At 36.4% G+C, this 17,767-nt stretch overlaps 1 protein-coding gene across 5 annotated transcripts in view; it reads right to left on the bottom strand.

The window, feature by feature from the left end:
- The window catches only part of abcc8 (ATP-binding cassette, sub-family C (CFTR/MRP), member 8), a 129,631-nt gene that overhangs the window by 36,674 nt on the left and 75,190 nt on the right, over positions 1 to 17,767 (bottom strand). For 4 of the 5 annotated variants that reach the window (XM_073942065.1, XM_005170687.6, NM_001172647.2 and 1 more), the window contains 5 exon segments: positions 14,159 to 14,191; positions 12,099 to 12,197; positions 5,410 to 5,494; positions 4,906 to 4,986; positions 4,700 to 4,837 (listed from right to left, as the gene is read on the bottom strand). In XM_073942065.1, the coding sequence (XP_073798166.1) occupies positions 4,700 to 4,837; positions 4,906 to 4,986; positions 5,410 to 5,494; positions 12,099 to 12,197; positions 14,159 to 14,191 (436 nt within the window). 5 annotated transcript variants of the gene reach the window in all.

The following is a 17,767-nucleotide window of genomic DNA, read 5'->3' as shown; positions in this document are numbered from 1 at the left end:
GGGATAGTTCACCCAAAAATGAAAATGTTCTCACTGTTAACTCTCCCTTAAGTGGTTGTAATGCTTTTTTGAGTTTCTTCTGTTGAACACAAAACAAGATATTTTGAAGAAAGCTGAAAACCTGTAAACACTGACATCCATAGTAGGAAAAATAAATACTAGGGGCTCTTTTTTAATGATCTAGGCGCAAAGTCTAAAGCACATGATGAAAAAGCATTAAGGGCATGTCCGAATCCACTTTTGCTATTTTAAGGTTGGAAAAATATGGTTTGTGCCCTAGTGTATGGTCTATTCCCTTAATAAGTAATGGGTGTGTATTGACCATTATGTGCATTATACCAATCAGGATCTGACCTCCCATTCCCTATATGAGTCAGTTGTGCCACGCCATGGCTCATTAGCTTATTGCATAGCGAACCTTGTAAGTGGAAAAACTTCATCTTCAATAGCGAGAAAACAGTTAAACAGACCATCTGCAGCACGAGGATAAAGAATGTGTCTTCTCCATTTGGCCACTTTACTTTCTCTTTACTTTACTTTTACTCTTTACCTTTGTGGATAAAGAAAACTGTGTTGTTCGCACTCCACTGAAGACATCCACCAGCCTACATATTTAATTTTGTTTGTTAAGCGCAAAGATTTGTTTAAAAAATATTTCTAAATTTAGTTCTAATTTTCAGCAAACGAATAAATGAACAAAAATAATGAAGTGTTTAAACTGAGTTATATCCACATATCTTATTCTTTTGCCCCAAAAAGTGATGCATACGTCTCCAAAACCCGACAGGTGGACAAATCTAAACTAGTTTTTATTAAAATAAATATGAATATGCATATATTAATAACACTGCTACTAATAATAACATTTTACAAATGCAAATTGCCATGAATAAACTGAAAAAGCCCCCCGAGATAAAGAAGGCATGGAGGTAGTTTTTTTTTTATATTTATGTAACATTTTAATCCTATCCTAAATATATTTGTGTAGAGGTGTACTTCCTGTTTGTATTAAGTAATGTGTAAGTGTTTGGACCTGCATAGGCACATACAACTTGCACAGCTTTTACTTGGTCAATGGAGTAGTCTATTTTAATTCCTCCCTAACGATCACTCTGTGCCAAAAATAGAATGTTATTTACAACTTTATTACCTGTTATTCACAGTTTATGCAGGTTCTTTTCACTAAAGTAAACTTAATTCAAAAGCGTGCGCGTGCCCGCCCTCCCTGTGGTAAAAGCTGACGGTCAGCTCACGTCACCTGTGATTTTTCGGTCGCAAATACTTTACATGAAGACACAAACTACATTTTTGAGGTGCACTATATCTTATAAATACAGCATGTGACTCCTTCAAAACCAATTGGAGGTGTCTACCTTGCTGAACAACGTATGTAAAACAATGTGAAGACTTGTGCGGCCACCATTGCATCTTTCCTGAACTTGAAAATATGATTGACAGAATCGTAGATATGCTGGATTAAGATTGTCTAGGGGGTCAAATCGAGATCGCAATCTTTTTACGATTAGTTGTGCAGCTCTAGGTTGCGGTGGTCTAAAAATAATAACAAATCGAGCAAAACATGTCTTGTGCCTTTTTGCGCCGGGTGTAAGATAGGGCCCCAGGAGTCAACTGTTACACGTTCCATGCTTTTATGTAAAAAAAAAAGAAACTCAGAATGGTCTAAACCAAGTGAAGGGTGAGTAAATGATGACAGAATTATCTTTTTTTTTTTTTGGTGAAATACCCCTGGATGAAGCTTAAAATGCAGGTCTTTTATGCACCGGAGTGTTTCTGAAGGGGCAAGGCTGAGTATATTCATGTTACATAAAGTGTTTTTGTCCACAGTTTCCTGGCCTTTTTGTTCTGGCGAAAAACTAAATCAGGTTAGGCTGAAGAATAATTTTTGATTTTGCTTATTCTAAAACCCCAGTGACCCTATTTTGATTGAATGGCTTTGGTTTGGTCTGCGGTTTGATTCCTCTCATAGTGGCCAAACGGGGATTTAATTAGATTTTTCTTCAGACCAGATGGTCTATTTCGCTCAGTTTGGTGTATAATGAATTGTGTCAGCAGGATTTTCAGCTGAAAATGTAACAGAAATGAAATAATTCATCCTTTACAATAAACTCTGAGCTATAAATAAAATGCATTAGGGGATTCCTCTAAAACGATTTCTATAGGTTTAGGATGTACGTGACAGATAATGAATAAAAGCTAATAATTTATTATTCAGGCTTTGTGAGATTTGACTTTTAAATTAGGATTCTACTAAGAGCACAGCAGCACACATATTCAACAATTCCTCTATTTATTCCCCTTTTACCTTTACCAGAGAAGTGTCAATGATTTCTGCATTAAACCTGATCTACACTGTACAAATGTTGGGTTCCACACAACTGATTGTGGGACAACAAGAAGGAATTATTTTAACTTATTAGTTTTTACAAAATTAAGGTAATTAAACATGAAACATTTAAGTTTATTCATTTATTCATTTTCTTGTCGGCTTAGTCCCTTTATTAATCCAGTGTCACCACAGCGGAATGAACCGCCAACTTATCCAGCACGTTTTTATGCAGCGGATGCCCTTCCAGCCGTAACCCATCTACGGGAAACATCCACACACTCATTCATACACACACTCATACACTACGGACAATTTTGCCAACCCAATTCACCTGTACCACATGTCTTTGGACAGTGGGGGAAACCGTAACACCAGGAGGAATGCAGTCTAACTGAAACGCCAACTGAGCCGAGCCGAAGTTTGAATCAGCAAACCAGCAACCTTCTTGCTGTGAGGCGACAGCACTACCTACTGCGCCATGCATTGCCAACATTTAAGTTGTCACCAAAAAAACCTCAAGAATTGTGTTGTTTCATCTTTTAATAATTAAGTATTTTGAACAAACAACAAATGTCAGTGTTTTTTTTTTTTTTTTTACCATTTTTGAATCCAGTGAGCCAATCTGCAGGTCTGGCAGCATCTCTTTTAGCATAGCTTAGCATAGATCATTGAATTGGATTAGACCATAAGCATCTTGCTAAAATATGACCTTCAGATTATTTTCCTATTGAAAACTTGACTTCTGTAGTTAGATCATGTATTAATCAATGAAAAACAAAATGGTTGCTATCTTCTAGCCTTTACAGCTATGAACTATAGATTACTCTATCCAATGCAAAAAAGCAAGGAACTGTGTTGTCATAACATGGTTGCAACAAGTGCAATTAAATTACACAGTGCCTGAAAATAGTCCCCAGAACCAACTTCCACCACCAGTTAGAATCTGTGTAATATCGCTACGAAGCCGCAGCCATTATACAGCATCAACGTTTCTAGAATATTAAAATTAAAGTAAAAATAAATAAAAATGAATGAGAGTATAGTTACTAGTCTTACTACACAATGTAAACACAGAAAATGATTCAAACACTTTGGTAATTTTGAGCGAAAAGCTAATGATCAAGTCCAAATTAATGATCTATGCTAAACTAAGCTAAAAGCTACTATGATTTCACCTTGAGATCCATAAATAATGAAGATGCCAACTTAGAAATGAGCAACCTTTTAATTTCTGTATGTCTTAATACAGATGTAAAAATAAAAAAGTCAAGATTTTGGACATTTTTGAGTGAGATGCTAATGGTCTAATCTGATTCAAGATCTATGCTAAGCTAACCTAAAAGCTAATAGGATTTCAGCATGAGATCTGTAAGATGTGCTGTAGATGACAAATCTCATGATTCCACACTTCATCAAACTACACTTTTTGTGTTTTAAACACCTCAATTAGTATAAAAATGCTGCCGAAAGTTACTGGACATATTCCAAAGCATTGTCTGACTTCTCCCATCGACATAGAAATGAGCAACTTTTAATTTATGTCTGTCTTAATACAGATGTAAAAATTGAAATTTCAAGCTTTTGGTCATTTTTGAGCGAGATACTAATGGTCTAATCTGATTTAATGATCTATGCTAAGCTAAGCTAAAAACTAATTTAATTTTTGGATGAGATCCGCAAGATGTGCTGAAGATGACAACTCCCATGATTCCACACTTCATCAAACTACACTTTTTGGGTATTGAATATGTGCCCTCTAGTGACAAGATTTACACACTGTGCCTTTAAGACACTGATTACTTCAAATAGTATTAAAAATGCATTCACAATGCCACCAAAACTACCAAACATATTCCAAAGCAGTCTGATTCCTCCTATTAGCCTAGAAATAAGCAACTTTTTAATTTGTGTCTGTCTTAATACAGACGTAAAAATAGAAAAGTCAAGCTTTTGGTCATTTTTAGTGAGATGCTAATTGTTGTTCATGTAATGATTTAGATAAGAAACTGACCACTTCAAATGATTACATTCACTATGCCACCTACATTTACCAGACATATTCCAAAACATTGTCTGATTCGTCCTATCAACCTAGAAATTAGCAACTTTTCATTTCTGTCTGTCTTAATACTGATGTAATAACAAAATTCAAAATTCAATGCTAATGGTCTAATCCGATTGAATTATTTATGCTAAGCTAAGCTATATGTACTCGAGCCAGACCCAGAGATTCCCTAAACACATTTAAACATAGTAAAACTCAACAGTTTAACACTAGAGGAGTTGTAAAATGAGCCTATTTTCTAAATAATGGAGTGTTCCTGTGTGAAAGAAAATGAAAATGAGCAGTACCCAGTCTGCATGAGGAAGATACTGTAGTTTGTGTGTCACAATCACCACCGTTCTCTTCTCCTCCCTCAATAGTTTAAGAATACCCTCCTGCATCAGATGATCACTTAAGTGAATGTCTAGTGCAGAGAAAGGATCATCCTGTGAAAACAGACAAGTAATTAATTGATGTCTTACTTCACTATTAGTACAGATGTATCTTAACCTACCAGGAACACCACATTGGTAGTTTGATAAAGAGCTCGAGCCACACTAATCCGTTGTCTCTGGCCTCCAGAAAGAATAATACCCTGGAAAGTTTATGAAGGAGAAAGTTACAAGCAAGGCATTATTGATAAAACACCTCATTAGAAAGGGGACATGGGGTAGAAGTTGTTACGGTAACGTACTATACACATCTAGCATAACAATCGATCGTGTTGACCGGGCTAACACTGCTTAAATGAGGTGGAAGGCAGCTTTTAGGCCATTTACAACCTTAAATGTGACCTGAAATAAAAACCTGACTGAACAAGAGTAAACAAAAGACAGGGTGTCCTTTAAACAGCTGCTTGGATACTAAAACACGAGGATGTTCCACACTAAATGTGTGTTTGTTAGTGGAATTCATTATGGATGTTCATAAGTGAAACTCTACTATGTTTAGTACTAAAAGCATTCCAGATGGCTGGAAATTAAATGCGTCACTAAAGTCGCATGGGCGGCACACTGACCCGCTCTCCGATTATCGTCTGGTCCCCCTGAGGCAGGATGTCAATGTCCGGCTGGAGAGAACATGCTTCAATTACTGCTCTGTACCTGGAAACAACAACAGATACGTGACTGAAGCACAGTTGGATAGAAATGTAACACTATGTGGCAATCTATCTTTATTACTTTTTAAAATATTCATGTAGAAATAGATTTGGTGGTTAATAATGAATGACCGATTCTCTGCATGGACTCTGTTAGTGATATAATAGCTAATTAAAGGCACAATATGCAATATGCAAAACCTACCAGAACATTGGTGTTTTGCTGACTTAAATACTTACATTATCTCAATTGTTTTGAAGATTTAAACTAGAGTCACATACTGTGTCACCATGCTAATGACGTCACACATGCTAAATATGCTAAAAAAGACGCTTTAATATGTTGTGTGATTTATTCGACTGCACAGAGCAGCATTATAACTGTACCTTAAAAGATATTTAGGTTAATAAAACAGCACTGCTTCTTTCCCCATGTGATCATGACTGAAAGAACTAGAAGTGGTCAACTGTGGCTAATTAGAAGCTCCGCTGCTTTTATTAGCAATTGCTTCAGCGGTTTCATTTCGCTTCGATAGCTTTTCACATTACTCTGCTTCATACTACCATGATAATAAGTGCACTTTAGCTTATCTATGAACATGATTTTTGCATGACTTCTGTAGGATGTAATGAAGATGACAACTCCCATGATTCCACACTCGCTTAGTGCATGATCAAACTACACTTTTTTTGTTTGTTTTGAATATGTGCCCTCTAGTGACGAGATGTACATACTGCACCTTTAAGACACAAACTACTTCGAATGGTATTAAAATTACATTCACAAACCCATCAAAATTTTCAACTTCGGCTCATTACTGATATGTACCCCATAGGTGTTACAATCACCAGCGATCCAGCCAGTGCAGTCGCTGAAGAACTACAAATTTGGCACTTTAATGAACCATAAATGCCATCATGCACTTCGCTCAGACACCTGGTCCAGATCCACCATGATTGCAAACACACACAGCTGAAGCTGTTCAGGACTTATTACACTGACTAATTATACACCCCTCAAACACACACACACACACACACACACACACACACACACACACACACACACACACACACACACACACACACACACACACACACACACACACACGTTTTCCACATGATTCAAGAATCACACGACTCCTAACTCACTGTAAATAACCAGAGTTTCATACCTCAAATATCTTCGTCTTGAAGAATCCTTCCTCCCACCCCTACTCCCCCTCCCTTTTTTAGAGTGGGCAACACAGCGGCCCAGTGATTAGCATTGTTGACTCACAACAAGAATGTTACTAGTTAAAGTCCCTACTGAACTAGTAGGTTCAGTAGGTAGTTTCCTTGTTTTTCCCCATGCTTGCGTGGGTTTACCTCGGGCTCCCCGGTTTCATTCCACAGTTCAAAAACACATGACTCAAGAAAAATAAACATTCCAAATTGGCATCATAGTCAAGCTCTTAGTAAGCTGTATATCAGTCTTTAGCCATCCCTAGCCAGAGACAAGTCGGGGGAGTTCATCGAGATCTGCCTGAGCTCAAAAGCCCCTAAATCTTATAAGCTCAGGGCTCTCTCCCGGGACAGTGTGCCAAACAAGCTCTATTATCAATCAGCTAAGTTGGAACTATTGAATGCTATCAGAAAACTATAGGAAAACCAAACAGAAAATCTGCAAAGCTATAATAGTAGTCTATGCTATGTGAGAGAGGCAGCAAGTAATTTCACAGCTTTTCTATTAGTATTATAAAGGAACTGAGCTTAATCTGAAGATTTATATTTTTTCTATAGCATCTTTCTATTGCATCGTGTTGAATGGAACCGGATTAAGCTCAAATTGCACTGCATCGTGATGGGGTATATATATATATATATATATATATATATATATATATATATATATATATATATATATATATATATATATATATATATATATATATATATATATATTTTTTTTTTTTTTATCAACCCAGGCTCGATCTAAAAACGTAGTCCCGTGGACGTTTCTGGAGGCTACAAAATACGTCCCGGGAGGTCCATTTTTTTGCAGTTTTTGTTTTCAAGAATCCGCGAGAGGCCTCTATGTGTGCTTTTTCGATTCTCAAATGTCTCTCGCTAGTGCAGCTCGCGTCCGTGCTGTTCCCGTGTAAACTCACCAGAGGCCGCTGTCGACCGACTGAATGACTGAATAGTTTGCTGGGCGACCGGCCAATCGACTGACCCACCCTCCTCCTTCTCTAAACCCAACCAATTTTACAGATTGACCCGCATACCCACTTACTTCCCCAAAAAGACTTTTACCACGTTTTTGAATTTTACCACATCCTCACCCTGTTGTTCACTATTTTTTGGAATCTGTTTTTGTCTTACCTGATTTCTGAAACCGATCTTCCCCGGAATCGAACCCGGTCATCGTCATTATGGTCAACTGCTTTCTGCATCTCAAGTTCGCCAACATACACAACGAGCTAGCCAGACAAACTGGTTGCAGCCCTTCACACGGGGGTAAGCAGTCAAATGAACGGCGTGATACCGCCCCGTATCGTTCAATTAAAAAAATGAAATGCAGCCATACGTACCTCCAGCTACATAATTCGCGGTCTCCAGAAACGTCTGTGGTACTGCGTTTTCAGAATGAGCTTGTGTTGATTTTTATGTATTGTATTATTGGCTATGCATTGAGTTGCGTATCATATTGGCCTTATTCCTGAGAAGCACATCTCTAGTGTAAAATGTGTCCTAAATTCATGTATTTTCAGTAGAGACACTGTTGACACTTGCCAGCTGTGGAGGCTCCAGGGAATTTGAATATACAAGAGAGATTACAAGACTCATCAGCTCACAGAGAGACACTTACCGAAGACCACATCAGTCTAATGACTGCTGCTGAAATTTAAAGAGGCGATAATGATCGAATGTCACACTGGGAGAAAGAACGCTTTTATATTGACGAATGGACACAAATAACGAAGGTAAACACTTGACTTTTGTACATCACTACAGCAACTGAGTGTTTGACAGAGGTTAATGTGTTCAGCGGGCCCATTAGACATAAATGCTGTACCTAGACGCCATATGGTGTCATCTTTCTTAAATAAATGTGTTGGCAACAAATCTAGTATCCTCTCTCTATGAAGTGAGCAATCAACTGATAAACACGTCTACAGTTGAAAGCCCTACTGATTTTTTTTTTTTTTCCCAATTTTTTGTTTAACTGAGAGAATATTTGTTTTAACTCATTTCTAAACATAATAGTTTTAATAACTCATTTATAATAACTGATTTATTTTATCTTTGGAATTTTGACAGTGCATAATTTACTAAATATATTCAAGATACTAGTATCAAGTTATTGTATAACAGTAGTTTGTTCTGTAGACAATCAGGAAAAAAATATTGCTTAACCCTTGTGTACTGTTCAAATTGACTACCCTTTCATTATGTTGGTGGCTGTTTTTGCCCCATTGACTTCCATTAAAACATTTGGTTTTAATTTTAGGGTGTTAAAACATTTTGTAAAATCTAGTGTAAAAAACTTGGGTGTTATTATGGTTAGTGACTTCAAACTGAATTAACAGATTAATTCAGTAATTAAAGCTATTTTTTCCAGTTGAGGAAATTATCTAAATTATTCAAAATAATTTCTTTCTTTTAGCGACTTTGAAAGGGTTATACATATTTTTATTTCGACTCAACTAGATTACTGTAATGCCCTCTATGTGGAAATTAGCCATGCCTCCCTTACTTGTCTACAGATGGTGCAGAATGCTGTTGCTCGTTTGCTGACAGGGACACGCAAATAGGAGCACATTACACCTATACTGGCTTCTCTTCATTGTCTTCCCTTGCAGTTTTAAGATACATTTTACAATTCTAGTTTTGGTGTTTAAATGCCTAAATGGACTAGCACCAGGGTATTTGTCTTCATTAATTGAATTGTACACTCCATCAAGGACACTTAGATGTGCTGATTAGGTACTTTTGGCTGTTCCACGCACAAGTTTAATAAGTAGGAGTGACCGTGACTTTGCAGTGGTGGCCCCCAAACTTTGGAATAGTTTGCCTCTCCATGTTAGGCAGGCCACAACCCTTTCTGTTTTTAAATCTAGCCCTAAAACCCATTTTTACTTGTTTTTAAAAAGTGCTTTAAAGAAACATTGACTTTACTTGACATTTATTGACTGCAAAGCCATGAAACCAAATAATCACGCATTCTTGATTGTTGGTGTTTTTCCTTCTTAGAAAAAGGTAAAATTTTTCATTTTTACTGTTAATCATCATTAGGCAAAATTAAACCTTTAGAAAGGCCTGTGCAAAATTATTATTACTATTAGATTTTCACTGACAGCCCAAGCTTAGCCTCGTTTTAGCCAAGATGTCTACATTTAGACGTCTATTAAACACAAAATTTGGTCTGTCAAGCAAAATTTGGACTGTTAGTGAAAATCTAATAGATATCTAAGAATAGGCCAAAACTAGACAAATAGACAAGTCATCTATCATTCATTCATTCATTTTCGGCCACTTTTCCGAGGCCGGGTTGCCGGGGCAGCAGTCTTAGGAAAGAACCCCAGACTTCCCTCTCCCCAGAAACTTCCTCCAGCTCCTCCGGGGGGATCCCGAGGCGTTCCCAGGCCAGCCGAGAGACATAGTCCCTCCAGCATGTCCTGAGTCTTCCCTGAGGTCTCCTCCCGATGGAACATGCCTGGAACACCTCCCTAGGTAGGCATCCAGGAGGCATCCGAAACAGATGTCCGAGCCACCTCAGCTGACTTCTCTCGATGTGGAGGAGCAGCGACTCTACACCGAGCTCCTACCTAGTTTCAGAGCTCCTCACCCTATCCATAAGAGTGCACCCTGCTACCGTTCGAAGGAAACTCATTTTTGCCGCTTGTATCCGAGATCTTGTCCTTTCGGTCATGACCCAAAGCTCATGAACATTGGTGAGAGGTAGAACATAGATTGACCGGTAAATCAAAAGCTTTGACTTTCGGCTTAGTTCCTTCTTTACCACAACGGACCGGTACGTCGACTGCATTACTGCTGATGTTGCACCAATCCACCTGTCGATCTCATGTTCTATCCTTCCCTCAACCGTGAACAAAACCCGGAGATACTTAAACTCCTCCACCTGGGGTAAGGACTTTTCTCCAACTTGGAGATGACAAACCACCTTTTTCCGGTGGAGCAACATGGCCTCGGACTTGGAAGTGCTCATTGTCATCCCAGCCGCGTCACACTCGGCAGCAAACCGCCCCAGTGCATGCTGAAGGTTCATGCTCAATGAAGCCAACAGAACAACATTGTCTGTGAATAACAGAGATGAAATCTTGTGGTCCCCGAACCGGAACCCCTCCAGCCCAAGGCTGCGCCTTGAAATTGTCTATAAAAATTGTGAACAGAATTGATGACGAGTCATCAAATAAACACAAATGAATGACTGCAATGACCAACTTGGTCAAGCTTTCTACGTTTAGATGTCTATTACATGTCTATTAAACACAAAATTTGGGCTGTCAGACTAAATTTGGGCTGTCAGTGAAAATCTAATAAACGTCCAAGAATAGGCCAAAACTAGACGAGTCGTCAAATAAACAGAAATGAATGACGACACATAAAGTCTGTCTAATCTGTCTATTTGACGAAATCTATAGCCTGTCCATAGCCTTGTTTTAGCCAAGCTGTCTACATTAAGATACCTATTACATATCCATTAAACACAAAATTTGGGCTAGTCTAAAACTAGTCTAAAACTAGACAAAACTAGACTAGTCATCACATAGACAGATTAGACAGACTTTATATGTGTCATCAATCATTTCTGTTTATTTGACGACTCGTCTAGTTTTGGCCTATTCTTAGATGTCTATTAGATTTTCACTGACAACCCAAATTTTGCCTGACAGCCCAAATTTTGTGTTATGGATAGTACGTAGGACAAAAAAAAGTATGTTAACAAAATTTATTGGATCAAAAAGTCTACGGTAAGTCTATCGGTAAAGTCTAAAAAGTCTGTCTATGTTTAGATGTCTATAGTGCACAAACGTCTCTCTCACACACATGCACACACACACACACTCCATATAACCATATCATTTTAAGCCAGAAACTCAACTTTTATTGCATTGCAACTGATAATCAACAGTAAGAATCACAACTTTTACCACTTCCTAACAAGGAAAACCAGCAACAAATAAAGAATGCATCATTGTTCGGTGTCATGGCTTTGCAATCAGAAAAATGTCATTATAATGGAAGTCATTGGGGCAAAAACAGCCATCAACATAATAAAATAATAGTAAATTTGTCGAGGGTGTATTGGTGAGTTTTAAAAATATTCTAAGCATTCTCCCAAAATATGTCAAAAGATTTGTCACCAAATATCATGGTTAAATCATGTGGTCAAATTAAGACTCAAAATCACCCCAGAGTGGATAAAAACATCCACAGCAGCAAACAAGGGTTAAGGGGGCTAATAACTTGACTAAAATGGGTTTAAAACTGCTTATATTATAGCTGAAATAAAACAAATAAGATTTTCTCCAGAAGAAACAATATTCTAGTAAATACTGTGAAAAAAATCCTTGCTGTTAAAGTAAATGCAGGTCATTTACCTTTGCTTTATTAAAGGCATCTCGAAGGTGATGTTCTCCGCTAGTGTTGTGTTTAGGAGCCAGGGCTTCTGGGAAGCGTATGCCACAGCGCCTCTTTTCCTGTCAGAGGGGTTGCCATAACATCAGTGACCTCCTTCACAACACCAATGTTGCTCTTAAATATAAAAGAAAGGCTTGTTCAAGCTTTTTATTTTAATCTGATCTAAACTAAGAGTTATAATTTGAAGAAGCTGTACACAAAAACAATGATGACAAAAATAAAGATAGATATTTTATATATTCCTTGCACACTACTATAATATTAAAGCCCAAACGATTATGCTCAACTACTATGAAAGGGATTGTTCACCTAAAAATTCAAATGACCTCATCATTTACAGTGTAAAAATGAAGCTTTCCACACAATTTATTCAATCTGTCCAGACAAATATTAATTAAGTAAAATTTAAGTCAATTAATCATAAAATTAAGTTGTCCCCAAATAAATCTCAATAATTGTGTTGTTTCAGCTCATTTTATATAAGCAGTTTGAACAAGCAGAAGAATCGCTTTTTTTAGTGTACTCAACCTCATGTGGTGTTAAACCTTTACAAATCTTTTTGGCTTCTGTTGAACACAAATGCAGATATTTTGAAGAATGTTGGTTGCCCCAAAATGACTATTGCAGTCAATAGGTTATAGCAATCAGCACTTTTAACAATATCTTAATTTGTATTTAACAGAACAAAGAAACTTAGTAACATTTTATAAAATGGAACTATTATTAGTAAAAGGTTTAATGTTAGTTAATATTTATTCATTAGCGAAAATACAGTCGTTCATTGTTAGGTCATGTTAACTCAGATGGTGTACTAGCATTGATCATTGTTTTTCATGTTAGTAAATACATCAACCAGCCACTTTATTAGGTACACCTTACTAGTATCGAGTTGGACTCCCTTTTGCCTTCAGAACTGCCTAATCTTCTGTGGCATAGATTCAACAAGGTATTGTAAATGTTCCTCATAGATTTAGGTCCATATTGACATGATAGCATCACACAGTTGCTGCAGATTTGTCGGCTGCACATCCATGATGCGAATCTCTTGTTCCACCACATGCCAAAGGTGGTCTATTGGATTAAGCTCTAGTGACTGTGGAGGCCATTTGAGTACAGCAAACTCATTGTCATGTTCAAGAAACCAGTCTGAGATAATACATGCTTTACGACATGGCATGCTATCCCGCTGGAAGTTGTCATCAGAAGTTGGGTAAACTGTGGTCATAAAGAGATGGACATGGTCAGCAGCAATAATCAGGTAGGCTGTGGCGTTGACATGATGCTCAATTGGTACTAATGGACCCAAAGTGTTACAAGAAAATATCCCCACACCATTACACCACCACCAGCAGCCTGAACCGTTGATACCAGGCAAGATGGATCCATGCTTTCATGTTGTTGATGCCAAATTCTGACCCTACCGTCCGAATGTCGTAGCAGAAATCGAGACTCTTCAGACCAGGCAACAATTTTCCAATCTTTTATTGTCCAATTTTGCTGAGCCTGTGCAAATTATAGCCTCAGTCTCCTGTTCTTAGCTAAAATGATTGGCACCCGGTGTGGTCTTCTGCTGCTGTAGCACATCTGCCTCAAGGCTCAACATGGTGTACGTTTAGAGATTTAATGTAATCATAAAATGTAGTGTTGTTGAATTTTTTTTTGTTTTTGTTTTTATTTTGTTTTTTATTTTAGTAATGGAAAAAAAACAATAGATATTATTGATATGCTTTTGCCCATTTAATTTAATCATACATTTGTATATTATACATTTATTCAATGAGGTTGAATAAATAATGACAGAATACATTTTTGTAAACTGTGGCTTCAAAATAAAAACAAAAGTGCTTCAGCAAACGGTATCTGTTTCCTATGATAAGAATAAACTCTTGATACTTAATACTTCCTTTTAAAAAAATGCTTACAGAAAAATATATATATATAAATTTCCCTTTAGTATTGATAAAAAAAAATCACATTACAAAAATATTTGTGTTTGTATGTGTGTTTTAGGTGTACACACCTGATATCCCCTTCTGCAGCTGCATCTGGGAGGCTGAAAACACAAAATACATAAATATTACTTTCAGGTTTCCCTAAAGCTTCATGAAAAAATAAATAAATAAATAAACAACCAAACACCCCCAAGCTTATCACAGTGACCTCTGCAGAACATTTCTTTTTCAGCACCACTGCTTCAGTTTTAATGTAAAGCACAGTGGTGCTGAAAAAGAAATGATGCCATGTAATAGGAGGCTGGAGAAGTGCTGTGTAATCATGTATAGATGAATCGCAATGCAGTGAAGCTGACCCAGAGAAGCTTTACATAATGATGTCGGCAGTAAGAAAAAAACGATATTTCTATTGAGCATTTGGACTTTCATCACAATTCAAGATCAGACTTTATAGTATTCATTAGACGATTGAGAGTTGCATTAATTAGAAGTAATAAGGTTTGTAGGATTATATGTGTGACAAGTCAGCTATGTTTTGAATATATAGGTCTAGGAATACATTAGGTTAATTACAAGTGATGGTAATTAGGCAAAACATTGTATAACGATGGTTTGTTCAGTATCAAAAAATGTAAACACATTTGTAGACTTTTCATATGTATCAAAGTTAATATTGCAATGCAGTTTCGGTTAGTTTTAATTGGCACAATTAGCAGTTTCAATCAGCACAATTAGCATTAGTTTAAATTGCTGCATTTCTTTAAGTATTTTGTTAAACCTTTTAGCAACATTTGATATTTGACAATCTTTCAACATAATTTTCAACAATAAATCAACAGTTTCTACACTGTAAAAAGCAATATGTTGACTTTAATTGAGTAAACGCATTGCCTTAAAAATGATTAAGTAAATGACCTGTGCATAATTATAAAAATTACGTCAAGTCAACTTAATGGTTCCAAGTTTGAATAAGTTTACTCACTTTTTGTTTTAAAATCTTTAATTTAAGGCAATGTGTTTTCTAAATTTTATTTTTAAGTATAGTAATTAATCGCTTTTCTTGTAATGTATTTGGTCTAATGCTGACTAAGAGAATACCTCTCGCCCCACATATAGGAATATATGAGGTCATATATATATATATATATATATATATATATATATATATATATATATATATATATATATATATAAACATTAATAGTGACAAGTAACTGAAATAATAGTTTCCTACTTATACATACTGCCTATATAGCCCATTGACACCCTCTGCCAATGCATTGATGAAATAACAGTTGGATATGCCAAAAAGTTTTCAGTTAAACAAAGAGAAAACAGTCATTGCATTTGGGAACAGAGATGAGGCTCTCAAGGTGAATGCGTCCCTTGCCTCTAAGAGTCAAAGAACAAAAAATAAGGTCAAGAATCTTGGTGTGACTCTGGAGTCAGATCTAAATTTCAATTGTCATGTCAAAGCAGTAAATAAATCGGTATACAATTATTTCAAAAACATTGCTAGAATTAGATGCTTTGCTGTTTCCAGTGAGGACATAGAGAAACTTGTTCATGCTTTTATCACCATCAGGTTGGATTACTGTAACGGCCTCCTCACCGCCCTTCCCAAAAAGCCAGTCAGACAGTTCATTCAGAACGTTCAATCCAGGATTCTGACCAAAACCAGAATATCCGAGCACATCAACCCTGTTCTCAGGTCTCCATACTAGCTCCCAGTTACATTCAGTATATATTTTTAAGTATTATTAGCAGTCTTTAAATAACTAAATGGCCTTGGACCTCAATACATTAAAGATATGCTCACTGCATACAAACCCAACAGATCACTCTCTAAGTAAATTAGAAAGAGTTCAGTCAAAGCAGGGTGAATCCGCTTTCAGCAACTACACCCCTCACTGTGGGATTCAGCTTCCAGAAATGATCAGATGTGCTCCAACATTAGACGCATTCAAATCAAGACTGAAAACACATCTGTTTACTGAATGAGCACTTTGCTACGTCTGACAGATCGCACTTCTATGTCTTTCTTTTCTTTTTCATTCTTTTAAAACCCATTTTAACACATTTTAATCTGTTTTTGATCTATTTTTAATCATTTTTAACTCTTTGTCTTTTTTATTTTCTTGTTTCTTTTATTCTTGTTTATGTGAAGCACTTTGAATTACCATTGTGTATGAAATGTGCTATATAAATAAACTTGCCTTGCCTTAAGATTTTCTGTGTATTTAGTAAATTTAAACAATGATTCATTGGATTTACTAAGTTTTGTTAAGGCAAGTAGTTGCAAACAATTAATATAGGCTGAATTTAAATAAAATAATTAAGTTGAACATTAATGAATTTAATTTGCTTACATTTAGCCCAAATAAATTATTATATAAATCAACTTTCTTACTTACTTATCCAATGAATCGGGTTTTTTTCCCCTGATGTAGTATGTTGTTAGTATTCCATTATTAACATCCTCCTTTTGAGTAATAAAAATGGATTTTGATTGGATGTCAAACTTTATTGTAAAAACTGTCAGTCACATACAAAGAATGATTGGAGCAAAGAAATTAACTTTATTTATTTTTTATGATGGTGTTTTTAAAGTATCCAAATGCCTTTTTTATTTTAGTGAATTGCAGGCAAAAGCAGATGTCTTTTTGAAATGGTCTCTGTAAGTGTCTGTAATAATACACCTTGGCTTTGTAATGTATGGCATAGTGATTGCCACCAGCGGTAATAAGAGATGTCTATTCTTGGCTGCATTCCAGCTCAACAGCCAAGAACAGGACAGACGCAGCTCGCGCACACATTCACACATTGTGACAGTGCTTGCTGTTTTATTGATGATCAAGGGGACGGTAGTACATTTTATCACCAGCACCAACTGTCGACTTTGCAGTAAAATGCTTTTTAATAGTCCTTCAAAGAGCTAATATCTGAGCCCTTCCCAACAGAGCTTATGTATTTAACAGAGTCTACCCATTATAGTAGATAAGAAAGCTCTTAAAATTGAAGCTGTCTATGCTGGAGTCCTTACTTAATGGCTAGTGTACAAGCAACATAAATCCTGTTGGTGTCATTTCCAGATATTTTTTTCTCCCTCCTTGTTTTCTGCTCTCTCTCTCTCTCCCTCTCTCTCTCTCTCTCTCCCCCCACCCCCCCACCCCCACCCCAATGGAAAACAACTAGCTCAAAAATATTAAGCAACCTGACTAGATGCTTTTTTTTTTTTTAGCCCAGAAGTAGGTACTGTAGGCTTGGTATTAACTTTTTTTGACCACTAACCACTGTAGCTAGTAGTTTTCCAATGTTACTAACCACTCACCATTTTCACTAGCCACATTTTTGTTGATGGGAAAATATATTTTATATGCATAAATTTGACTTAGGCATGTTAAAATTACTTGTTTGAATTTTTTGTGTTAAGACTTTGCTCAATGAGCATGAGCAAATGGGTTGTGGTTTAATAGTGTCGCATTGACCACACCAAACATATTTTTTCCTTGACACAAATTTTAAATAATGGGTCAAAACAAACAAAATATAACTTTTTATTCAACAAAAATGTTTTTAATAACAAGGGACATTTTTTAAAAAAGTACCTAAAACTAGACACAACAGTCTGTCCAGGCTAAAGGTCCTAGATCATCAGTTAACTATGGATAAATGGA

This window comes from Danio rerio, chromosome 25, assembly GCF_049306965.1.
Source record: "Danio rerio strain Tuebingen ecotype United States chromosome 25, GRCz12tu, whole genome shotgun sequence".
Lineage (NCBI taxonomy): Eukaryota > Metazoa > Chordata > Actinopteri > Cypriniformes > Danionidae > Danio > Danio rerio.
This window is presented reverse-complemented; position numbering and strand designations above follow the sequence as displayed.